Here is a 26,495-nt window from a genome sequence, read left to right as displayed (position 1 = left end):
TGTAAGGGAGGGAGTTCCAGGATTTTGACCCAGCGACAGTGAAGGAACGGTGATATATTTCCAAGTCAGGATGGTGAGTAACTTGGAGGGGAACTTCCAGGTGGTGGTGTTCCCATGTGCCTGCTGCCCTTGGCCTTCTAGATGGTAGTGGTCGAGGGTTTGGAAGGTGCTGTTGAAGGAGCCTTGGTGAATTCCTGCAGTGCATCTTGTCAATGGTACACACACTGCTGCTACTGTGCGTCGGTGGTGGAGGGAGTGAATGTTTGTGGAAGGGGTGCCAATCAAGCGGGGCTGCTTTGTCCTGGATGGTGTTGAGCTTCTTGAGTGTTGTGGGAGCTGCACTCATCCAGGCAAGTGGGGAGTATTCCATCATACACCTGACTTGTGTCTTGTAGATGGTGGACAGGCTTTGGGGAGTCAGGAGGTGAGTTACTCGCCCTAGGATTCCCAGCCTCTGACCTGCTCTTGTAGCCACAGTATTTATATGGCTAGTCCAGTTCAGTTTCTGGTCAATGGTAACCCCCAGGATGTTGATAGTGGGGGGATTCAGTGATGGTAATGCCATTGAATGTCAAGGGGCAATGGTTAGATTCTCTCTTGTTGGAGATGGTCATTGCCTGGCACTTGTGTGGCGTGAATGTTAGTTGCCACTGGTCAGCCCAAGCCTGGGTATTGGCGAGGTCTTGCTGCATTTGGACATGGACTGCTTCAGTCTCTGAGGATACTATAGCACTGGGCAGCCAGCGTCTGGGTCTTGACATTGTTTAGGCTTCTCCTGTGATGTTGCGACATCCAGACAGTTGGACTGGAAAGTGAAATGAAGGGGCTCTGAAGTCACTTCCCTTTTCCTATCGAGTGGGCGGAGTGGTGGTGGGTGGGGGGGCTACATTCATGCGTGAATCCCCTGGATTCGTGCCCGCACACAAGGTCTGGAGCCAGTGCGGCAATGTCCAGTTCCAATGTCACTGGACCCACCCTGCTCTCGCCAAGTCCCCCAGCCAAACAGCACCAACCTGGCACAGGGCGGGGGCAGAGGAGGCGACTGCAAGCTGTTAGGGCGGCCGTTCTCGCCCTGAGGAATGCCTGGCGTTAATTCGACGCAGCCTCCCCCCCCACCTCGAAAGAAATAAAGCTTATTCCGCTTCTGCTCTGGGTTTGCTGCGTTGAGAGTCTCCGCCAAGGTTTAATGAAACCGGAGTGAAGGTCCTGGGCGAAATTTGGATGTGAGATTCGATACTTCAACTCACCTGGAGTCTCTGTTTTGTTGTTTCACCTCCCAAAGGAATTCGGGATAAATTTCCAGGACAGGCTGGAAAACTGGAACCCTTTTCCACTTCTCTGCACAGAGGCTGCCATGGCCGGTTTCAGTGTTGCTTTCTGTCTTTATCGCGATGAATGACCGGACAATGCTGCCCTTCCATTTCACCTTGTGAGGAACAACATTTGTCTTAACAATTGCATATCCCGGGTGGACTGGCGATGAGTCCAGTTCATCTCCTCTCGTTTCTCCAGCTGGCTCTTTGCACAGGTAGGTTTGGTTCAGCCACATTCGCGCCCTCGATCTCTCCCAGTGCCTTCACACGCACCACCATGCGATTTAACACAAAAAATACATAAAGATCCTGTCCCGTAGAAAGAGAACCGTGACAATGCCTGTTACTGACCATGCAACATTGTGGAGGATCGGTACGTATTTCTTTCCGGGAAAATTATTACCCGTGTCCAGATACCATTTTCAAGGTGGGAATGTATAGTAATGGTTCATTTATGGTGAGCGCCTTGTTTGATGGAAGAAGTGTGACATTTAAATGCTGGCGAACGATCAACCTTAACATATCTCCATTCTGTTGATTGCTGAAATGTGTCTGTGTGTACTTGTGTATTTTTATGTGTGTATGTGTGTGTGTATTTGTATGTGTATTTATGTGTGTGTATCTATGTGTGTATTTGTTTGTGTATTTGTGTGTGTATATTTATGTGTATCTATGTGTGTATTTGTTTGTGTGTTTGTATTTATGTGTATGTGTGTATTTATGTTTGTGTGTATCCTTGTATTTATATATGTATGTGTGTGTGTATTTATATATGTATGTGTGTGTATTTATATATGTATGTATGTGTGTATTTATATATGTATGTGTGTATTTATATATGTATGTGTGTATTTATATATGTATGTGTGTGTATTTACATATGTATGTGTGTGTGTATTTATATATGTATGTGTGTGTATTTATATATGTATGTGTGTATTTATATATGTATGTGTGTGTATTTACATATGTATGTGTGTGTGTATTTATATGTGTGTGTGTGTATTTATGTGTGTGTATCTATGTGTGTATTTGTTTGTGTATTTATGTGTGTATATTTATGTGTGTGTATTTATGTGTATGTGTGTATTTATGTTTGTGTGTGTATCCTTGTATTTATATATGTATGTGTGTGTATTTATATATGTATGTGTGTGTGTATTTATATATGTATGTGTGTGTGTATTTATGTGTGTGTGTGTGTATTTATATGTGTGTATCTATGTGTGTGTGTGTTTGTATTTATATGTGTCTGTGTGTATATTTATGTGTGTGTATATGCGTCTGTGTGTATACATGTATTTGCAAATCGTGTAAAATGTTAGGGAACCCAGGCCTTGGTTGTGGAGAACAAAAACAAAAACAAAAATACCTGGAAAAACTCAGCAGGTCTGGCAGCATCTGTGGAAGGGAGCACAGTTAACGTTTTGAGTCTGCACGACTCTTCCACAGAACTAAGGAAAAATAGAAAAGGGGTGAAATATAAGCTGGTTTAAGGAGGGTGGGACAGGTAGAGCTGGATAGAGGGCCAGTGATAGGTGGAGACAACCAAAAGATGTCACAGACAAAAGGACAAAGAGGTGTTGAAGGCGGTGATATTATCTAAAGGAATGTGCTAATTAAGGGTAGAAAGCAGGACGAGCAAGGTACAGATAGCCCTAGTGGGGGTGGGGTGGGGGGAAGGAATCGAAAAAGGCTAAAAGGTAGAGATAAAACAATGGATGGAAATACATTTAAAAATAATGGAAACAGGTGGGAAAAGAAAAATCTATATAAATTATTGGAAAAAACAAAAAGGAGAGGGAAAAATCAGAAAGGGGGTGGGGATGGAGGAGAGAGTTCATGATCTAAAATTGTTGAACTTAATATTCAGTCCGGAAGGCTGTAAAGTGCCTAGTCGGAAGATGAGGTGCTGTTCCTCCAGTTTGCGTTGAGCTTCACTGGAACATTGCAGCAAGCCAAACACAGACATGTGGGCAAGAGAGCAGGGTGGAGTGTTGAAATGGCAAGCGACAGGGAGGTCTGGGTAATGCTTGCAGACAGAACGAAGGTGTTCTGCAAAGCGGTTACCCAGTCTGCGTTTGGTCTCTCCAATGTAGAGGAAACCGCATTGGGAGCAACAAATGCAGTAGACTAAGTTGAGGAAGTACAAGTGAAATGCTGCTTCACTTGAAATGAGTGTTTGGGCCCTTGGACGGTGAGGAGAGGGGAAGTAAAGGGGCAGGTGTTGCACCATCTGCGGTTGCATGGGAAGGTGCCGTGGGAGGGGGTTGAGGTGTAGGGGGTGATGGAGGAGTGGACCAGGGTGTCCCAGAGGGAACGATCCCTGTGGAATGCCGCCAGGGGGGGTGAAGGGAAGATGTGTTTGGTGGTGGCATCATGCTGGAGTTGGCGGAAATGGTGGAGGATGATCCTTTGAATGCGGAGGCTGGTGGGGTGATAAGTGAGGACAGGGGGGACCCTATCATGTTTCTGGGAGGGTGGAGAAGGTGTGAGGGTGGTTGAGAACTCTGTACGTTCTGCAGGAGTTATATTTCATTCAGTGATGAAGGACTAATGTATTCGGCCCAGACTGGTCTTTAGAACGGCATTGGTATTTACCATAACAAAAACAGAATTACATGGAAAAACTCAGCAGGTCCGGCAGCATCGGTGGAGAAGAAAAGAGTCGACTTTTCGAGTCCACATGACCCTTCAACAGAACTGAGTATAGTTAGGAGAGGGGTGAAATATAAGCTGGTTTAGGGTGGGGGGGCGGGGGGAGAGAAGTTGAGGGTGGGTTTGTTTTGGTATTTACCATGCTATTTTATAAGCGTCGGGGACATATAAGCCTTTTAGTTTCAATTCAGACATGGTTTAGTTCCCAGCTGCACGAAATCCTCGACATCCTCATCATCATCCCAGGTCCCACAGAGGCGCAGGAACTGGTTCTGTGGTTGTAGCTGCTGTTGTTGTTGGGTCCGCTGTGCTTTCCAATTGCAGGGTTCCAGACCATTGACTGGTTATCCTTTGAGAATTGGGATATCGCCCAGTCATATCCCGTCAACTCAAAAACTTACAACTCAATAATGCCCGGTTGTATAAATTTACACTCAGCGGTGCAAAAGTTGTGGAGTGAATGGACATTAAAGTTGGGTGGAAAAAAAGTTCAGCAGAAAGGGTTAACCTCTCTCTGCCTGCTAGCAGAAGAGGCGGAGCAACATGTTCCTGGGTCCATGCAATGAGAAACAAACAAACCCTTTCTGTTGTGGACGAACGAAACAGCATTTTCAACTCTTGGAGCATCTTTTTGCTTCAGCTTTGCCCAGGGAAGACAACATCTTATATTAAACTCCAATTAAACTCGGATTCGAATATATTATTTTTCTTTGCTTATGCTGAAGACCACGGGCAAGTCCATAAAGGCGGGACTTGGGAGGGGAGAGGTTTAAAAAACAAACACTCTCACTGTATGCTAGATTTTTCTTTTCTGTTTGATAATGTACGTTTTTAAGCTCAATTGGTTTCCAGTCTGGGATAATCAAGTTAGAAAGACTAAACATTAACGAATTGACAACTTTACAATTCAGTTGGTAAAATATGAACACCTCCCCATGTCTATTGAGTGAACTATCCTACCATGGAAATGCTTTGAATATAGTGCCATTAAGAAATTACGTATGAATTTATAAATGCAATTTTTTTTAAAGAATATTTTAATAATGGGCGGCCCTAATGCTGGAACTAACCCACCATAGAACCATAGAACACTACAGCACAGAAAAACAGGCCATTCGGCCCTTCTAGTCTGTGCCAAAATATTATTCCGCTAGTCCCATTGACCTGTAGCTAGTCCATAACCCTCCAGACCTCTCCCATCCATGTATCTATCCAATTTATTCTTAAAACTTAAGAGTGAGCCCGCATTTACCACGTCAGATGGTAGCTCGTTCCACACTCTCACCACTCTCTGAGTGAAGAAGTTCCCCCTAATGTTCCCCCTAAACCTTTCCCCTTTCACCCTAAAGCCATGTCCTCTCGTGTTTATCTCTCCTAAACTAAGTGGAAAGAGTCTACTCGCATTTACTCTGTCTATACCCCTCACAATTTTGTAAACTTCTATCAAATCTACGTTCAAATATGGATGACACATGGTAAATAGGAGCAGGAGTATGCCTTTTTTTTACACAAACACAGGGGGTGGGCTTCGCTGGCTGGGCCAGTATTTATTTCCCATCCTTCATTGCCCCCTTGAGAAGGCGGTGGTTGAGCTGCCTCCTTGAACCACTACAATCCCTGTGGTGTAGGTACACCCACAGTGTTGTTAGGGAGGGAGTTCCAGGATTTTGACCCAGTGACAGTGAAGGAACAGCCGATATATTTCCAAGTCAGGATGGTGAGTGGCTTGGAGGGGAACTTCCAGGTGGTGGTCATTCAGCCCTTCGAGCCTGTTCCACTATCCAATATGATCATGGCTGATCCTCTATTTCAACACCACACTCCCACTGACTCCCCACACCTCTTGACGCCTTTAGAGTCTGGAAATCTATCTATTTCCTTCTTAAGTATATTCAGTGACTGGGCCACCACAGCCCTCTGTGGCAGAGAATTCCACAGGTTCACCACCCTCTGAGTGAAGAAGTTTCTCCTCATCTCAGTCCGAAATGGTCTACCCTGTATTCATTTTTAAATGAACTACCTTGGTCACATGTACAGAAACTACTTAAAATAAACTGCAGGGCTGTTCACATTTTTGGCCGTTGAGTGTAACCTGTAGGTTTGAAAAATAAAGTTTCCTTCTTGAATAATGTAGAATCTGTCAGAGCAGCGATCAGTGTAACAATTGCATTCACTAAGACATTTTTGGTGCCAGTTTGCATGACACTAAGAATTTTGTTTTTTTTTTAATTGAACTTCTCAGGGTTATCCACATTTTTACATTCAATGGTTACATATACTGGCAGTGTGTCAGTACTTTCTCAAAGAACCCTATGATTAAGTGAAAACCCTTTATTACGATAACCAATTCTGTTTTTTTAGATTGTTCTCAAACTGAATTTTTCAATCTCTGATGTTTGCTACTTAACCACATTTGGGAAAAGTAATCCACCTGGGGGAGGTGGTGGCATAGTGGCATTGTCACTAGACTCATCAATCCCACAACCCAGGGTAATTCTCTGGGTACCCAGGTTCAAATCCCACCACAGCAGATGTGGAATTCAGTAAAAAATCCAGGATTAAAATCCTGATTGTGACCACAAATCGATTGTTGTTAAAAAACCCATCTGGTTCACTTATGCCCCTTTAGGGAAGGGAATCTGCTGGTCTGGTCTACATGTGACTCCTAAATGCTCTCTGAGCAGGTGCAGTTAGGGATGGGCAATAAATGCTGGTCTACCCGGTGATGTCCATGAATAATTTTTTTAAAAATTAAAGCAGAGTGCTTGGAAAAAAAAATCAAATTGGACTTCTGCCAAATACCTTAGCAAACATAACTTCAAGGTTCGTTGGCATCTTGGCGTTACTGTATTCGCATTCGGAGATGGCTGCCAGAGAGTCACTTTCTCTTCTTATCCCACCCTACAGTCGCGGTTACACAGAACATCAAAGTCGATGATTTTATAATGGGGAATGCTGGTGAAGGCCTGAAGCTCCCCTGCCATTTCAGCAGCAATGACGCCAACGTTACAGTCGTGCAGGTGACGTGGCTGAGACAAGCTGGGCCAATGAGCGAGAACCTGGCCGTGTACAACCCGTTCTTCGGGACCAGTTACCCGACTCCATCAGGGAGAGTCACCTTCCGCAACGCATCTTCCCGGAACTGCACCCTGACAATCGACCCTTTAGAGTTGGCTGACGAAGGCCTGTACAGCTGTGAGGTCAACGTATTCCCCACTGGAAAGCACGAATCCCACACCAACTTAACAGTCCTGGGTAGGTAACTGCTGCTACGCCTTTTGTTTCTTTTGCAAAAATGTACTTTATTGATAAAATAGCTAAAAAGGACAGTGTAAAACACTTCAAATTGGCCATTCCAGGAAGTGATGGTATCCAAATTACCTACGTAGATGATGCTGCCTCAGTACAATGGGTAGTGCATGTACTATGTACTGTCCACATTCAATGTGAGTCATACAGCCCGAGGGGGGTAGGAGAGGTCTATAAGATTCCCAGCCCCTGCGACCCCTGTAGCTTGACAGCGGCACCAGTCCTGCCTCTGAGTCAGAAGACGGTTCGAGCCCCACCCCCCATCACTAATCGGATGTGTCACCGAGAGTGTTCAGCGCAGCAATCCTTTGGCAAAGTGATAAAAGGGGTTGCCCCCACCCCGTGCGGCACCTCAGCACGCGCAGTATGGACAACGCTGCACCTTTAGAAGGGTAGCTGCTTTTGCAAACACAGGCACACCAAGGGTGGTCAATTCCAGCACAGCAAGATCCCACAAACAGCAATGTTACATGATCAGGGTAATCTACTTCCGTAGTGTTGGTTGGGGGGAATAAATATTGGCCCGGGCATCATGGAAGAAATACCACCCTGGATATGTGGTGCACAGGTCATGCCCAGGAAAAGTTGGACAGACTAGGCCTGTATCCACTGGAGATTAGAAGAGTAAGAGGTGGCTTAATTGCAACCTTTAAGATCCTGAGGGGCCTCAACAGGGTGGATGTGGAACAGGATGTTTCCTCTTATGGGAGAATCGAGAATGAGGGGTTTAAAAGAAAGCCAGCGCTCATTTGAGACAGATGAGGAGAATTTTTTTCTCTCTCATAGGGCAGTGAGTCTTTGGAACTCTCTTCCTGAAAGGGCGGTGGAAGCAGAGTCTTTGACTATTCTTAAGGCAGAGCTAAATCGATTCTTGATAAACAAGGGGGTGAAAGGTTATGGAGGTAGGCGGGAGGTTACAATCAGATCAGCCATTATCTTGTCAAATGGCGGACAGGGCTCTAGGGGCCGAGTGGCCTACTCCTGCCCCTAATTTGTATTTTGTATTCTTACGACTGGAACCCATGACATTGTGACTCAGAGATGAGGGTACTACCAATTGAAGCTGACACCTAGCTTGTAGCCTATGACAGTTTGTGTCTCACCCCCATGTGCCCACTCTTAGGCCCGGCTACTAACTTTTGGTATTGTAGACATTTCCCGAGTTTGTTTTCTACTGAAGAAGCAAACGACTGTTATAAGTTGTCTGGCAGCTTTGCAATTTGCACTCACCCTGTTTGTTTCTTGTTGACCTCAGTGAAGCCCGTCAATAGCATCACCGCCTTCCCAACAGACACGGGGTTGTCAAAGGCCCTTGTCGCCACTTGCACAGCAGCCAATGGGAAGCCGGCAGCTGATATAACGTGGGTGGCCAACGTCCCAGGGGCGGTCACATCGAGTCAGACCAAACATCCAGACCGGACGGTCACCATCACCAGCCAGTACAGAATAGCGGCCACCAGGAAGGCCAATGGGGAGAAGTTGACATGCGTAGTATCCCACAAGGCATTGAGAGATCGGGTGAGCTTACCAGTGACAATATCAGTCCGATGTAAGTATTACAGGAGGAAGTTGTTCTGAGAAAAAAAAAAATGAACTGAAACTGCATGATTAATACATGAACTGCGTTGTTGAATCACTTATATAAGCACAGTCCAACAATGAGTATGATAATACGGACTGGTGGGTAGGTGGATGGATGGGTGCGTGGGTGGGAGGATGGATGGGTGGATGGGTTGGTGGGTGGGTGGATGGTGAGTGGGTGGGTATTTGAGTGGATGGACTGGTGGGTGGGGGCGTGGGTATTTGGGTGGGTGGATTGGCGGATATTATGGTGGGTGAGTGGATTAGTGGGTGGGTAGTTGGGTGGGTGGATTGGTGGGTGGGTGGGTGGATGGATTGGTGGGTGGGTGGATTAGTGGGTTGGTGGGTGGGTGAGTGGGCATTTGGGTGGGTGGATTGGTGGGTGGGTGGATTGGTGGGTTGGTGGGTGGGTGAGTGGGTATTTGGGTGGGTGGATTGGTGGGTGGGTGGATTGGTGGGTTGGTGGGTGGATGAGTGGGTATTTGGGTGGGTGGATTGGTGGGTGGGTGAGTGGGTATTTGGGTGGGTGGATTGGTGGATTGGTGGGTGGGTGGGTGAGTGGGTATTTGGGTGGGTAGATTGGTGGGTGGGTGAGTGGATATTTGAGTGGGTGGATTGGTGGGTGGGTGGGTATTTAGATGGGTGGGTGCGTGGATTGATGGGTGAGTGGGTATTTGGGTGGGTGGGTTGGTGAGTGCGTGGATTGGTGGGTGGGTGGATTGGTGGGTGGGTGAGTGGGCATTTGGGTTGGTGGATTGGTGGGTGGGTGGGTGAGTGGATTGGTGGGTGGGTGAGTGGGTATTTGGGTGGGTGGATTGGTGGGTGGGTGGGTGAGTGGATTGGTGGGTGGATTGGTTGGTGGGTGGGTGAGTGGGTATTTGGGTGGGTGGATTGGTGGGTATTTGGGTGGGTGGGTATTTGGGTGGGTGGATTGGTGGGTATTTGGGTGAGTGGGCATTTGGGTGGGTGGATTGGTGGGTGGGTGGGTAAGTGGGTATTTGGGTGGGTGGGTTAGTGGCTGGGTGGGTGAGTGGGCATTTGGGTCGGTGGATTGGTGGGTGGGTGGGTGAGTGGGTCTTTGGGTGGGTGGGTTAGTGGGTGGGTGGGTTAGTGGGTGGGTGGGTGAGTGGGTATTTGGGTGGGTGGGTATTTGGTTAGGTGGATTGGTGGGTATTTGGGTGGGTGAATGGTGCGTGGACTCTGAAACCACAGTTGTTTCTCTGAGAGACATGACAGTTGATTGCCTTCATATCCTTGTTTTAAAGAAAAATAACTAAGTGTCCCGATTATTTGTTAATCCATGTGTTCTTTATTTTGCCTAAAAAACACATACAACAGAAATGAAGGGTTGTCTATTTCCGCCATTATAAGCTGTGCAGCAACTGAACAATAAAGGAGTTTAATTGACTAGAATTCTATTTATGGGTTGGGAAATATACTGGGGCAAATATCTATCATTTGCAGTTCTGCATTATTATATTTTATTCTAAATTAGCGGTATAGAAAAAAGCTCACTGACTGCTTTTTGACATTTTGTTTTCTCTGGTTAGACCCTCCGGAGGTGTCGATTACAGGATATGATGGCAATTGGCATGTAAACAGACACAATGTCAGCCTCAGCTGCATTGCTGAGGCAAATCCTCCAGCAACAACCTACCACTGGACAATGTATGTGGGCTTACAATATAGTCAACATGTCTCTTTCTAGAACTCTATGGTTATATCACTCATGTACTGCAGAATTAAAATCCAGTAACTACTTCAAATAGTGGCCACCTCTCACATCACCTGTCATATTCCAGAGAAATATTTAACCTTCTTGAATACTTGGAAATAAACAGTATTTTTGAAGCTCTCACTCTACCTAGCCATCTCTCCATCTGTCTATTCATTTCCCTGCCTCTCTCTACCTCGCTCTAACGCTGTCTCTCTATCGCTACCCCCTATCTGTCTCTCTCTGTGTTGGAAAAGGAAGGCTGAGGGATCACCGAAGGGAGGCCTTGTGGGTTCGACCTCTGGGTTCACGTCCCACCTCAGGGTTTGACAGCCACAGAAGGTGCGTTCATAATGTGGCCAAACAGGCCCAACTGGGAGAGGCAATGCTGTAGTGGCATTGTTGCTGGTGTAGTGGCATTGTCACTGGACTAGTAACCTGGGGACCTGGGTTCATAACCCTGCCACAGTAGATGGTGCAATTTGAATTTAATTTTAAAAAAAACGTTTGGAATTAAAAGTCTAATAATGAACATGAAACCATTGTTGTAAAAACCCAGGAAATCTGCTGTCCTTACCTGGTCCGGCCTACATGTGACTCCAGATCCACAAGCAATGTGGTTGACTCTTAAATGCCCTCTGAACTTGGGCAAGTAGGGATGGGTAATAAATGCAGGCCTGACCAGTGATGCCCACACCCCATGAATTAAAAATAAGGTCACTTATCAGCCTGTAAGTACTCCTAGTGGCAGATGGTAAGAGTGCGGGAGTTTCCTGGTTAGCCGTACTGCATGAGGCAATGGCAAACCTAGCATAATCGTGGGCCAATCCAATGGAAGTCCATGGTCACCAATGCCCTCTCTTGGGCAGCAAGGGGTGATGTCACAGAGGCCTTTAGAACGAAGAGAGGTTCTGATAGATTGGATAAAGTAAGAATGTTTCTTCACGTGAGGGGGGAACAGAAATAGAGGCCATCATTATAAGGTAGTCACCAAGATAGAATTGGATGATTATATGAAGAGGAAGCTAGGTGAATAGCTCACAGGGAGCTGGCCCACACACAATGGCCTCCTTCTGTGCTGTGGTTGCTTGATTCCAAAATCCATCAGGGAATTCAGAATAAATTTCTTCATCCAAAGAGTGGTGAAAATGTGAAGCCCACTACTAAAGGGAATGGCTGAAGTGGATGGTGTAGATGTTTCTTAAGGGGAAGCCAGGTGATGAGCGAATGAGGGAGAAGAGAATAGAAGGGTAAGGTGATAGACTTGGATGAGGATAGATGGGAGGAGGCTGGCAGGGACTGACAGGGCTGAATGGCCTATCGCTATGCAAGCTGCTATCTACCTTTCCTCTCTCTCTTATTTTGTGCTCTATCTCTCTCTCTCTCTATCTCTCTCCCTATCTTTTTCTCTCTCTCTCTCTCTCTCTCTCTCTATCTCTCTATCTCTCTCCCTATCTATTTCTCTCTCTCTCTCTCTCTCTGTCTATCCCTCTATCTCTCTCCCTATCTATTTCTCTCTATCTATCTTCAGAAGCAGTTTTGCACTCCTTTCAGGAAGGATTTAGATATCTACGTTTAAATGAACCCTCAGAAATGCATGATTCGAGAATAATTGCTGCTGGAGGCCATCCGAGAGCCTCTCTACAGTGTAAGCAAGGTCATTGAGGAAAAAGTTGTGTCTATTAATCCAGGACCACGGGACCAGTGCCTGAAAGTGCTCGAGGAGAAGGAAACCATCTATTTATAGCTGAAGTGGATCGCTCGGTCAATGGAACCTGGGTCTGTGAAGCCACAAACGCCGTTGGGAAAGGGAAGGGAAGAATTGCAGTTGTAGTGAGAGAGGTGGACTCCATTGCAGGTAAACCCCAAGAAAGTGTGCTGTTGCATTTTAATGCCAATGTCCCCATTGCGTGGAAACGAGGAGCTGCCTGGACGCGACAATGTGTATAGTGATCAAGGTGCTCAGTGGGGAGATTTCATTCATCGCTTGCCCGTGCAATAAATGGAATAACACTCCCTCTGCTTGGAATTTTACAGGCAAGTCACTTGGACCCTCCTTGGTGTACATTGTCCTGGGGACGGTTGTTGGGACCTTGTTGATCGCTGTCTTTCTAGCCGTTGTGATAGCAAAGAAAAGACGGAAGATTGAGGGTGAGCAATAATAGCGTGTTTGCAGATCCATCCCTCATGCTCCACTTGGAGGGCGGGGCAGAGGGTTGGGGAACCAGTAGCACTTTGGAGGTTCTTTGGCTCCACTTGTGTCTGACACGCCCCCCGTGAAACACCTCGGGGCTTCTCAGATATGTTAACAGCGCCACATCAGTGAAAGATCAGCCACAATCCTATTGAGCGGCGGGAGCAGCTCGAGGGGCCGAATGGTCTGGCTCCTGTTCCCGATCCCTAGGTCGTGGGCACCTAAGAGCCGACATGACTTGAGATTTGTTTGGCATTTCCTCGAGGAAAAGGCCTGGGCATAAACGATTTTAAAATGTCCCTCGGTGCATGTTAAGTTTTCAGGGCCAGTCTCTGCCTCTCTCTCTAGACAGGCGGTGAAAATTTACCTGTGGATACCAAGTGGGTGCTTTTAGAGGCTAAAAACCAAAAAAAAAACTAGTTTTCCTACCTTTTGCACCCTTCCCTTGGATAATGGCATGAAGTAATTGAAGGGTTAGAGCACCGATTACAGTCTGATAAACTGCAAGGTAAGAGTCATCTTAACGGTCTTCATGGGATTGTTAGTCCTGAATGGTTGGGAGGGTGTCATGGGATCGCACAACCCACCGATTATGGGTCTGTGCGGATAATCCGCTCCTATCATATTCCAATATCCCCCTGAATCACAACCCAGAATTCAGGGACACCTGTGGCGTCCACTTACCCGGACTGTCTGCTGTCGGAACCCAGTGCTGGTTATTTGTTTCAGTGCCTAGTTCCATCGTTGTGCTGGTGGGTGTGGGGCAGCTTGACTCGACTTCCTCAAGAAGCAGGGTATCTGGCCACTTAAAGGAGGGGGGAGGAAAATCACGCAACTGAACGCACTGAGATGCTGAGGGTAAACCTATCAGTGTTTTTACTCGCCACACAGGCAATGAGCATCCCCAACAAGAGAGAATCCAACCATCGCCCCTTGACGTTCAATGGCATTACCATCACTGAATCCCCCACTATCAACATCCTGCAGGTTACCATTGACCAGAAACTGAACTGCACTAGCCATATAAATACTGCAGCTATGGCAGCAGGTCAGAGGCTGGGAATCCTGCAGCGAGTAACTCACTTCCTGACTCCCCAAAGCCTGTCCGTCATCTACAAGGCACAAGTCAGGAATGCAATGGAATACTCCCCACTTGCCTGGATGAGTGCAGCTCCCACAACACTCAAGAAGCTCGACACCAACCAGGGCAAAGCAGCCCCACTTGATTGGCACCCCATCCACAAACATTCACTCCCTCCACCATCGACGCACAGTAGCAGCAGTGTGTGTGTACCATCTACAAGATGCACTACAGGAATTCACCAAGGCTCGTTTGACAGCACCTTCCAAACTCACAACCACTACCATCTAGAAGGACAAGGGCAGCAGATACATGAGAACACCATCACCTGGAAGTTCCCCTCCAAGTCACTCACCAGCCTGACTTAGAACCATAGAAAGGTTACAGCACAGAAGGGGGCCATTCAGCCCATCTTGTACATGCCAGCCCGAGGACACCTAGGTGCCCTTTCTAATCCCGCATTCCTGCACCTGGCCCATAGCCCTGCAGCTTACAGCACTTAAGGTGCAGATCCAGGTACTTTTTTAAAGAGTTTAAAGTTTCTGCCTCTACCACCAACTTGGGCAGCGAATTCCAGACACCCACTACCCTCTGCATAAAAAAGTTCATGTCCCCCCTACACCTTCTGCCACTTATCTTGAATCTATGTCCCCTGGTTCTAGAATTCTCCATCAAGGGAAACAATTTTATCCTGTCTACTCTATCTATTCCCCTCATAATTTTGTACACCTCAATCAAGTCACCTCTCAGCCTTCTTTGTTCTAAGGAAAATAACCCCAACCTATCTAATCTCTCCTCGTAACTACACTTTTCTAACCCTGGCAACATTCTTGTAAACCTCCTCTGCACTCTCTCCAGAGCTATTACGTCCTCCCTGTAATGTGGTGACCAGAACTGCACACAATACTCCAGTTGTGGCCTCACCAGTGTTTTATACAATTCCAACATTATATCCTTACTTTTATATTCTATACCTCTGCCAATGAAGGAGAGCATTCCATATGCCTTCTTTACAACCTTGTCTACTTGAACTGCTGCCTTCAGGGACCTGTGTACTTGTACGCCAAGATCTCTCACTTCATCTACCCCTCTTAGCATATTCCCATTTATTTTGTAATCCCTGTAACTGTTTGACCTCCCTAAATGTATGACCTCACACTTCTCTATGTTAAAATCCATCTACCACTTTACCGCCCACTCCACCAACCCATCTATATCATTTTGGAGATTATGGCTACCCTTTACATGGGTAGATGGGTAGCTGTATGATGTGGGAGCTGGCAGATCCCATTGCGAGCCGCAGTGACCACATCTGCAGCAAGTGTTGGTTGCTGGAGGAACTCCGGCTCAGAATTGATGAGCTGGAGTCCGAGCTCTGGACGCTGCGGCACATCCGGGAGGAGGAGAGTTGCCTAGACGCTTTGTTTCAGGAGGCGGTCACACCCTGTAAATTAAGTACCTCAAATTCGGTCAGTGGTCAGGGTCAGACAGTGGTGAATCTATTCTCATTGCCACAGAAGGTTGTGGAGGCCAGGTCATTGAGTGTATTTAAGAGCGAGATAGATAGGTTCTTGATTGGTAAGGGGATCAAAGGTTACGGGGAGAAGGCGGGAGAATGGGGTTGAGAAACTTATCAGCCATGATTGAATGGCGGAGCAGACTCGATGGGCATAATGGCCTAATTTCTGCTCCTATGTCTTATGGTCTTATCCACTACTCGGCCAATCTTTTTGTCATCTGCAAATTTCCCAACCGTGCCCCCCCACGTTCACGTTCAAATCATTAATATATAACACAAACAGCAAGGGTCCCAACACCGAGCCCTGTGGAACACCCCTTGAGACAACTTTCCATTCGCAAGGTCATCCATCGACCATTACCCTTTGTTTCCTGTTACAAAGCCAACCGTTTATCCAGTTTGCCACATTACCCTGAATCCCATAGGCTTTTACTTTCCTCACCAATCTGCCATGGGGGACCTTGTCAAATGCCTTGCTAAAATCCATGTACACAACATCCACTGCACTACCTTCATCAACCCTTCTTGTCACTTCCTCAAAGAATTCAATCAAATTTGTGAGGCAAGATCTTCCTTTAACAAATCCATGCTAGAAATATATCGGCCGTTCCTTCACTGTCACTGGGTCAAAATCCTGGAACTCCCTCCCTAACAGCACTGTGGGTGCACCTACACCACATGGACTGCAGCGGCTCAAGAAGGCAGCTCACCACCGCCTTCTCAAGGGCAACTAGGGATGGGCAATAAATACTGGCCCAGCCAGCAATGCCCACATCATGTAAATGAATAGAAAAAAACTTACACAAAAAGTTAACATGCAGGTACAGTAAGTAATTAGGGAGGCAAATGGAATGTTGGCCTTTATTTCAAGAGAGATGGAGTATAAATGTAAGGATGTCTTACTGTAGTTGCACAGGGCATTGGGGAGACTGCCCCTGGAGCACTGGGTACAATTTTGATCTCCTTACTTAAGGAGGGATAGACTTGCGTTGGAGGCAGTTCAGAGAGGGTTCACTCGGCTGATTCCTGGGATGAAGGGTCTTACGAGGAAAGGTGGAGCAGGTTGGGCCAATACCTATTGGAGTTCAGAAGAATGAGAGGTGATCTTATTGAAACATATCGGATTCTGAGGGGGGCTCGACAGGGTAGATATTGAGAGGGTGTTTCCCCTCGTGGGGGAATCTAGAACGAGGGGGGGGGGCACAATTTTAAAATAAGGGGGTCTCCCATTTAGGAAGGAGATGTGGAGGAATTTCATCTCTGAGTGTCATCAGTATTTGGGATTCTCTACACCAGAGAGCAGTGGAGACTGAGTCATTGAACATATTCAAGGCTGAATTAGACAGATTTTTGATCGACAAGGGAGTCGAGGGTTGTGGGGGAGGGGTGGAGGTCGGAGGGGTGTAGGTGGGGGACAGGCGCATGTTGCTGTGGACAGGCAGGAAAGTCGAGTTCAGATCGGCCATGATCTTATTGAAAGGATGGAGCAGGCTCAAGGGGCCGAATGGCCTACTGCGGCTATTTCTAATGTAGATATGGAGCAATATGTAATGCACTTACTGATAATTCACCAAATAATTAATATCAAGAGCGTTGGATCAATTATGGTACATTTAGCAAGAAAGCTGACTGAATGGTGAATACCCAGTTTAATAAATAATGGGACTCTGTGAAGGGAAAAGAATCTCCACTAATTCTATTCTATTTCTTTATCCAACCAGGCACCAAATCAGAAGCTAAACATTCGCCACGAAAGGTAAGTTGAAAGGATAATGTACTGGCCTAGAGATGTCCATGGCTAGTTTAATTTCATTTCAAAGCAGAGATTTTTTAAAAAATATTCGTTCATGGGATGTGGGCATCGCTGGCTAGGCCAGCATTTATTGCCCATCCCAAATCGCCCTTGTTCAGAGGACATTTAAGAGTCAACCACATTGCTGTGGGTCTGGAGTCACATGTAGGCCAGACCAGGTAAGGACAACAGAGTTCCTTCCCTAAAGGACATTAGTGAACCAGTATTGTGTATAAAAGTCATGCTGCAGCTGTGTAGAACCTTGGTTAGGCCACACTTGGAATATTGCGTGCAATTCTGGTCGCCACATTACCAGAAGAATATGGAGGCATTGGAGAGGGTGCAGAGGAGGTTTACCAGGATGCTGCCTGGTCTGGAGGTTATTAACTATGAGAAGAGGTTGGAGAAACCCGGATTGTTCTCACTAGAGCGACGAAGATGGAGGGGCGACTTGATAGAAGTTTACAAAATTATGAGAGGCATGGACAGAGTAGATAGTCAGAAGCTTTTTCCCAGGGTGGAAGAGTCAATTACTAGGGGACATAGATTTAAGCTGAGAGGAGAAAACTATAGAGGAGATGTGCGGGGCAAGTTTTTTACGCAGAGGGTAGTGAATGTCTGGAAATCGCTGCCAGAGGAGGTGGTGGAAGCAGGTACGATAGTGGTGTTTAAGAGGCAGCTTGACAAATGCATGAATAGGATGGGAATAGAGGGATACAGACCCTGGAAGTGCAAAATGTTTTAGTTGACGGGCAATATGATTGGCGCAGGCTTGGAGGGCCGAAGGGCCTGTTCCTGTGCTGTACTTTTCTTTGTTCTTTGTTCTTTGTTCAGATGGGTTTTTACAACAATCGGCAATAATTCCATGGCTGTGTAAGTCTCCAGATTATAACTGAATTCAAACACCACCTGCCATGAGGGTATTCGAGCCCAGAATGACTGGACCACCAGCCCAGTGACAATGCTGCTGCCTCCCCTGCCCTCTCAACAGTGATTTATTATTCACTGGGAACGGGAGGAAATGGGATTTAAAATATCGCTTTGCCCAATTCTCCAGGGAACTGAGAATGCCCTGTTGTAAGAATTCCTCTTGCTGCACACAATGAACCCCAGCTGAAATAATAAAATGTGGAATAAAATGCAGGCCTCAGTACTCATGGGTCATGCAGATAACAAGATTGTCGTAAAAACCTATAAGATTCAGGGAGGGACTCTGTACCCATCTGGCCCACATGTGGCTCCAGATTCACAGTAATGTGGATGGCTCTTAACTGCCAGTGCCCTGAATGACTGCTCTTAATGTGTGAGTGCTAACAGGTTCAACAAGGTTAAATGGTGGGTTTTTTTTAAAAATCTCTCCCCACTTGCAGAGGGGGAACACATGGACTATGTTAAGACTAGAAAATAAATCACTCTTCAGACCATTCAAACTGTGCTATGTTTTGTCAATAGCAGAACCATATTGTCGTTCATGCAACTCTCAACCTGAACGTGGTGGATAGTGATAACCCTGCAAGGAGAGAGAACCGAGAAGCAGAAGCAACGGTAAACGCGGATGTTAGTATTAACTAGAGACAGTCTGCATTGATGGGACAGTTCACTTGCTAAATGATTCCAGGCGATGGGATATGTGTGGAGCTCCATTCTGTCACAACTGCTCGGCGGCCCAGCGCAGCTACAAGGTTAAAACCAGCTCTGAATTTACCATCCCCGTCTGCAACAAATACACGTGCATTCTGCAACTTGGATCAAATTCGCCCCCTTTGCTTTCGCAGACACTTTAACCCAGCGCCTCACACCCCGAACCGAAGTGTGCGACTTGCCTCCGCCTTAAGCTTGGACTGGCCATTGTCCATTCTGTCGCCTTTGGCTTATTTTTATCAATCAGCCACAGGAGAGGCTTTCATTCCCTTTCATTCATGGCCGCGGGACGTCCCAGAGCGCTTCGCAGCCAATGAGGGGGTCGACGTGGGAATCGCGGCACAGTAAGATCCCAGAGACAGCAACATGAGAATGACCGCGTCCCCTGGCTCAGTGATGTTGGTTGAGGAATAAACACTGGCCCGAACACTGGGAAGGACTCGCCCCTCACCCACACCACCCACTCCTCTTTGAAACGGTGCAATGATTCCATACACGTCCTGTGACACAGCTAGATGACATAGCTTCAGTCATATGATTGTAATATGCTGCTTCTCATTTTAGTAAGATTTTGCAGAATTTGCTGTTTCGTTTTGATGGGGGTGCTATTACCCTGGCTTCCTCTTTCTGTTTGTCTTCAGGATCCTTTTTTTTTTGGCAAAAATATATTTTATTAATAAAATACCTGAAAGAACATTACAAAACATTTCACAATGGCCATCACAAAAAGTGCAATCATATTCCAGTTTTCCACATAGATCATGAGGTGCTCCAATACAATCAATAAACATTACAGACATTTCAACATGGTCATTACAGACAGTCAGACAGTGCAATGGTATTCAAGTTATCGACAAAGATCATATTGCACTCTGAGGTGCTTCAATACAATTGTGATAGATTTGGTATTCACTGAATACATTCATTGTGAGTCATACAGCCCGAGGGGTCTATACAATTCCCAGGCCCTCGGTGCACTGTGGAAGAAAGGTCTTAGACAGCGACCTTTCCCCATTGCACCTTTGCAGCGGCTGCCCCAAGCTTAGTGCGTCCCTCAGCACGTAGTCCTGGACTTTGGAATGTGCCAGTCTGCAACACTCGGTCGGAGACAATTCTTTGTGCTGGAAGACCAACAAGTTTCGGGCAGAGCAAAGTGCGTCTTTCACCGAGTTGATGATCCTCCAGCTGCAGTTGATGTTTGTTTTGGTGTGTGTCCCTGGGAACAGCCCGTAGAGCACAGAGTCCTGTGTCACAGAACTGCTCGGGATGAACCTCAACAGAAACCACTGCATCTCTCTCCAGACCTTCTTTGCAAAGGCACAATCCACAAGGAGGTGAACAACGGTCTCTTCCCCACCACAGCCACCTCGAGGGCAACGTGCAGAGGGGGTGAGACTCCTGGTGTGTTGGAAGGATCTGATGGGGAGGGCCTTTCTCGCCACCAGCCAAGCGACGTCTTGGTGCTTGTTGGAAAGTTCTGGCGATGAGGCATTCTGCTTCAGAATCCTTCTCTCAAGTTTGCGAGTTGGTCAGTTCTCCAGTTTGTCTAATGAGTCTCCAGAATGCTGCTTGCTTCAGGCTTAACACACTACATTTTGGACACAATGAGAGTTTTTCTTTTATTTGAGTAACCAATCATTCATAGCCAGAGTGTTAGCTTCAAGCTGGTAAATTCACGGGTTAAGATGAAAAAAAATTGTCCACAGCATAAACGCCATTGTGGGCTTATTGGAGAATGGCCTATTTCGGAGCTCGCCATACTTAGCAATAGAGTCATAGAGTCATACAGCACAGAAACAGGCCCTTCGGCCCATCATGTCTGTGCTGGCCATCAAGCACCTATCCATTCTAATCCCATTTTCCAGCACTTGGCCCATAGCCCTGGATGCCATAGAATTTCAAGCGCTCATCTAAATACTTCTTAAACGTTGTGAGGATTCCTGCCTCTCCCACTCCCTCAGGCTGTGTGTTCCAGATTCCAGCCACTTCCTCATTTTTCTGTTCAAAAGTTAAACTTTTGAAATTCGGCTAATGGTTCGCGTGGAGGGATCTTTGGATCTGAAATCCCCCTCTCGCCATTTTAGTCGATGTTTTGGGTGTTTCAGATGAGAAAAGGAGAAATAAGAATTTTGGAGATAGGCGTTGACCCTAATTCTTGCACCACATTGTTTAAGAAGATGTCACAGGGCGATTGAGAAAACTTAAGAAAGCAAACAAATCATAATATGTATTAACAATGTGTTAATATTATATAATTATACGATTATCAGTAATAATAACACAAAACTAGTAAAACGATTGGATGACAGGAGCATAAAATATCCCTTTCAAAAGGTGAGATTATTAAACAGCTGCTGGGTTGTCCAGAACTTGTAAATTGCTTGAAAAAGCCTATTTTTTGGGGGCAGATGGGGTGCGGAGAAATTGCTTTCCTCTGACATTTATCAAAACAACATGAAGGGGAACATGCCAAGTGTACATTTAATCCAAACATTAACAAATGGGCTGCCTCAATTCATTAAAACCCTTCTCAAGCATAGAGAGAAGAATTTGCCTGAGCCAAGGTTGCAACCTCTCATGTTAAAGCGATGCAAGTAATTTCAACCAACCAGTAAATGGAACGGACACTGAGGAGACAAGGACACAGAAACCATCATGCTCAATAAATAGATAAAAACAAACAGAACAGAGGGGGCACTCATTCCACTTGCATTTGGTTCCCTTGCAATAAAAGTTTGAAGATTGAAACCGTTCGGTCACTCGTTTTATCGGAGAGCAGCAAATTCGCAATTAAAACACTGGGTTCCTATCCGCATTGAGATGGATGGAAAACTGGTTGGCAGACAAGAAACAAAGAGTAGGAATAAACGGGTCTTTTTTCCGAATGGCAGGCAGTGACTAGTGGGGTACCGCAGGGATCGGTGCTGGGACCCCAGCTGTTCACAATATATATTAATGATTTAGATGAGGGAGCTAAATGTAGTATCTCCAAATTTGCAGATGACACAAAGCTGGGTGGGAGGGTGAGCTGTGAGGAGGATGCAGAGATGCTTCAGTGTGATTTGGACAAGCTGAGTGAGTGGGCAAATGCATGACAGATGCAGTATAATGTGGACAAATGTGAGGCTATCCACTTTGGTAGCAAAAACAGGAAGGCAGATTATTAGCTGAATGGCTATAAATTGAGAGAGGGGAATGTGCAACGAGACCTGGGTGTCCTCGTACACCAGTCGCTGAAGGTAAGCATGCAGGTGCAGCAGGCGGTAAAGAAGGCAAATGGTATGTTGGCCTTCATAGCCAGAGGATTAGAGTACAGGAACAGGGATGTCTTGCTGCAATTATACAGGCCCTTGGTGAGACCACACCTGGACTATTGTATGCAGTTTTGATCTCCTTATCTGAGGAAGGATGTTCTTGCTATAAAGGGAGTACAGCGAAGGTTTACCCGACTGAATCCTGGGATGGCGGGACTGACATGTGAGGCGAGATTGAGTCGATTAGGATTATATTCGCTGGAGTTCAGAAGAATGAGGGGAGATCTCATAGAAACCTATAAAATTCTAACAGGACTAGACAGGGTAGATGCAGGAAGGATGTTCCCGATGGTGGGGGAGTCCAGAACCAGGGGTCACAGTCTGAGGATACGGGTTAGACCATTTAGGACTGAGATGAGGAGAAATTTCTTCATCCAGAGAGTGGTGAGCCTGTGGAATTCGCTACCACAGTAAGTAGTTGAGGCCAAAACATTGTATGTTTTCAAGGAGTTAGATATAGCTCTTGGGGCGAAAGGGATCAAAGGGTATGGGGAGAAAGCAGGAGCAGGCTATTGAGTTGGATAATCAGCCATGATCATAATGAATGGCGGAGCAGGCTCGAAGGGCCGAATGGCCTACTCCTGCTCCTAGTTTCCATGTTTCTATGATTACCAATAATCAGTGTGTGAAAGCTGCTGCTTTACAACTCTGTCGGTAACTGGAGCTGTCCTGGTCCCCCCTCCACCAGTGGGCAGATAAGTTTAATAAAACACTTTGTAACCTTCACCTCTATCAAAGAAACGTGTCTTAAAAGGGTTTCTGATTTCAAGGCATATCCCGAGCTCATGAATGGCACACCCTATTAGGAGGGTAATAAGGAGTTGCACCTGACGTGTGGGGTTAATTTGAAGATGTGTTCTGTCTCCTTGACAAAGCACATTCCCTCTCCCTACACCTGCCGTTATTTCATGTAGTCCCTGCAGTAATAGTTGATGACCACAATCTGGCAGCAGTGTATCATTTCAAATATCGGGCTGCAGTGGCAGGATAGTGCAGAGGAAGGGTGACTCTCTGTCTAACCCTGCCCTGGGAGTGTATTATGGGGACGGCGTAGAGGGAGCTTTACTCTGTATCTAACCCCGTGCTGTACCTGCCCTGGGAGTGTGTGATGGAGACGGTGTAGAGGGAGCTTTACTCTGTATCTAACCCCGTACTGTACCTGCCCTGAGAGTGTGTGATGGAGACGGTGTCGAGGGAGCTTTACTCTGTATCTAACCCCGTGCTGTACCTGTCTTGGGAGTGTCTGATGGGGACAGTGTAGAGGGAGCTTTACTCTGTATCTAACCCCATGATGTACTTGCCCTGGGAGTGTTTGATGGGGATAGTGTAGAGGGAGCTTTACTCTGTATCTAACCCCGTGATGTACTTGCCCTGGGAGTGTTTGATGGGGATAGTGTAGAGGGAGCTTTACTCTGTATCTAACCCCGTGATGTACTTGCCCTGGGAGTGTTTGATGGGGACAGTGTAGAGGGAGCTTTACTCTGTATCTAACCCCGTGATGTACTTGCCCTGGGAGTGTTTCATGGGGGCAGTGTAGAGGGAGCTTTACTCTGTATCTAACCCCGTGCTGTACCTGTCCTGGGAGTGTTTGATGGGGACAGTGTAGAGGGAGCTTTACTCTGTATCTAACCCCGTGATGTACTTGCCCTGGGAGTGTTTTATGGGGGCAGTGTAGAGGGAGCTTTACTCTGTATCTAACCCCGTGCTGTACCTGTCCTGGGAGTGTTTGGGACAGTGTTGAGGGTGATCTACTCTGCAGTGAGGTACTAACAGAATGGGAAGGAGCTGTTTTGGTTTGGCCCTTCTATAATGTCTGCTTTGAATGGTTATGTCATGCACTTTGGATAAATATTCACTAATAAAGTAGATTTGAAGGAAATGAAGGATTCTCTTTACACCTGACCAAGCTTCTGGCCTGATCAAGGGTGGTGTAATTCAAATCATTGGAGTCATTGCACGTGTGTTTAAGTTCAGTGGAACATTTCTGATCTCTCCCTCTCCATGCTAGAAGCAAGCTACCTGCTTTCGTGCAGTTGAAATGAGCAGTGAATGTGAAACCGGCTGTTCCCAGGATAATAGCAAAATACTGCGGATGCTGGAAATCTGAAACAAAAACAAAAATAGCTGGAAAAACTCAGCAGGTCTGACAGCATCTGTGGAGAGGAATACAGAGTTAACGTTTCTAGTCCGTAAGACTCTTCAGACAGGGTTAACGTTTCTAGTCCTTATGACTCTTCAGACAGGATTAACATTTCTACTGACTCGACACGTTAACTCTGTCTTCCTCTCCACAGATGCTGTCAGACCTGTTCCCAGGATATGCTGGCTGGCATCACACTTTAAATTGGAGCCTTTGTGTATACCATTGTTTCTGTGGCCTGGGGCTAGTGCGGGTAAGGACAGAGACAGCTCTGGGTTAAACCATTTGCCTGGAGGTTACCCTCTCCACCCCCCTCTACCCCCACCCCCCCATTCCACCAAGATCAACCTTGATCTACCCCATAACTGTGTCCGCGGTGGAGGTAGCTGGGACCTGATTGGATGAACTGTGATTTGGGAGGCCTGACCCACCTGGGGGTATGTAAGGGTGAGTTTGACAGCCATTCTGTCTCTCCGCATGTGGATTGCCTGAGTTCAGTACATCAGTGTGTGAAGTTTGCCTCTGGGAAGACTGGAATGTGATTGCCCTTTTTGTGATGGCCATTTTGAAGTGTTTTGTAATGGTCTTACGGATATTTTATGAATAAAGTATATTTTTGCAAACACAAACATGTCAAGTTTGCCTCTGAGGTTTGTGTGAGGGTGAAGACATTGCCTGAATCGCAGCCCCAGCTGTTTTTTTTTCTCTCTCTGTCTCTCTTTCTCTCTCTCTGCCTTTTCTCTCTCTCTCTGTCTCTCTTTCTCTCTCTCTCCGTCTGTTTTTCCTCTCTGGCTTTTCTCCTCTCTGTCTCTTTCTCTCTCCCTCTGTCTCTTTCTCTCTCCCTCTGTCTCTTTCTCTCTCCCTCTGTCTCTTTCTCTCTCCCTCTGTCTCTTTCTCTCTCCCTCTGTCTCTTTCTCTCTCCCTGTCTCTTTTTCTCTCTCCCTCTGTCTCTTTTTCTCTCTCCCTTTGCCTTCTTTTTCTCTCTGTCTGTCTCTTTCTCTCTGTCTGTCTGTCTCTCTCTGTCTCTTTCTCTCTCTCTCTGTCTCTTTCTCTCTCTGTCTCTTTTTCTCTCTCCCTCTGTCTCTTTTTTCTCTCCCTCTGTCTGCCTCTTTCTCTCTGTCTGTCTGTCTCTCTCTGTCTCTTTCTCTCTCTCTCTGTCTCTTTCTCTCTCTCTCTGTCTCTTTCTCTCTCTCTCTGTCTCTTTCTCTCTCTCTGTCTCTTTCTCTCTCTCTCTCTCCGTCTCTTTTTTCTCTTTGTTTCTTTTCTCTCTCTCTGTCCCTTCTCTCTCCTGAGGAGAGCGAGATGGGCGTCCAGTGGACAGGAGGTGAAACAACAGCAGGCACAGCCTCTCTTCCCAGAGGCCCCAGTTCAGCTGTTAGAGGCACTGGGAACCTCTTCAAACATAAACTCCAGCTCCTAAACTCACCAACAATATGAACCATTCATCCTACAGAGGAGCTTCACTCTCCAATACCCACGCTGTATTCCACCTTTTTCACATCAACTGTGCCCTCAGATGCTTTACACCCTGATATATTTATGGCAAACCGATAAAGGGTCAAATTTAATGTTGGACCTGAGGTCAGTCAGCTGTCACATCATCACTGTGCGGTGGGGATATACTTGCAGTGTCTAATTCCAGAATGAAACTCAACGAGTTTCAATTTTGCTTGTGTTATTCTTCGAATTTATTCCCTGGTTGACTGGAGCGAGATTGACATTAACCCTCTGAGCTCTCAGTGCCTGTATGTATGTGTGTCTGTGTGCATGAGAGAGAGAGAGAGAGAGAGTGTATGCATGTGTGTGTGTTATGACATGGCAGTTGGCAATTGCCGGGCTGACCAAATCCCAAATGAAAACTTGGCCAAGCTATCACAACGATTTGTAATTTGTACTCTATTATGAGAAGGTATGTGCACTGAGGTCAGAAGTAAAGATTTCACTACCACCTTTGGAGATTTAAAGATTAAATTAAAACATTTATTAAAAAGAACTTAAGCACACAAGATTACAGTTACACAGTTAAATTTAGTCTTATAACATTTCCCAAAAGATTTCTACCTAGCTAGACTCCCAATAAACACCCTTTTCCAGGCAACAGTCCAAATAGATTCTTAATCTACAAAACATCCAGTAATATTACCACATGGCATCCACCATTAGGGAGGTATTTCACAGCTTCTCTCTTCCTCTCACTCAGCAATGGAAATCGAAGACTTTTAACACCACCTGGCTCCCT

At 46.2% G+C, this 26,495-nt stretch overlaps 1 protein-coding gene across 1 annotated transcript; it reads left to right on the top strand.

The window, feature by feature from the left end:
• The first annotated feature begins 1,157 nt into the window (after window positions 1-1,157).
• Window positions 1,158-26,495, top strand: LOC144671572 (nectin-1-like). The gene is made up of 9 exons (XM_078533531.1): window positions 1,158-1,528; window positions 6,879-7,226; window positions 8,536-8,829; window positions 10,412-10,529; window positions 12,267-12,433; window positions 12,613-12,726; window positions 17,091-17,125; window positions 18,614-18,718; window positions 24,411-26,495. The coding sequence occupies exons 1-9, from the start codon at window positions 1,480-1,482 to the stop codon at window positions 24,534-24,536; spliced, it is 1,356 nt and encodes a 451-aa protein (XP_078389657.1). The 5' UTR covers window positions 1,158-1,479; the 3' UTR covers window positions 24,537-26,495.

This window comes from Cetorhinus maximus, chromosome 33 (assembly GCF_964194155.1).
Source record: "Cetorhinus maximus chromosome 33, sCetMax3.hap1.1, whole genome shotgun sequence".
Taxonomy (NCBI): domain Eukaryota; kingdom Metazoa; phylum Chordata; class Chondrichthyes; order Lamniformes; family Cetorhinidae; genus Cetorhinus; species Cetorhinus maximus.
The sequence above is the reverse complement of the archived record's forward strand: the minus strand, read 5'-3'. Positions and strand labels throughout refer to the sequence as shown.

Coding starts and splice junctions, on each gene's coding strand:
- LOC144671572 (XM_078533531.1), top strand. CDS start 1,480: ATGAGTCCAGTTCATCTCCTCTCGTTTCTCCAGCTGGCTCTTTGCACA. Junction 8,830..10,411: donor AGTGACAATATCAGTCCGAT/GTAAGTATTACA, acceptor TTCTCTGGTTAG/ACCCTCCGGAGGTGTCGATT. Junction 10,530..12,266: donor ACAACCTACCACTGGACAAT/GTATGTGGGCTT, acceptor CTATTAATCCAG/GACCACGGGACCAGTGCCTG.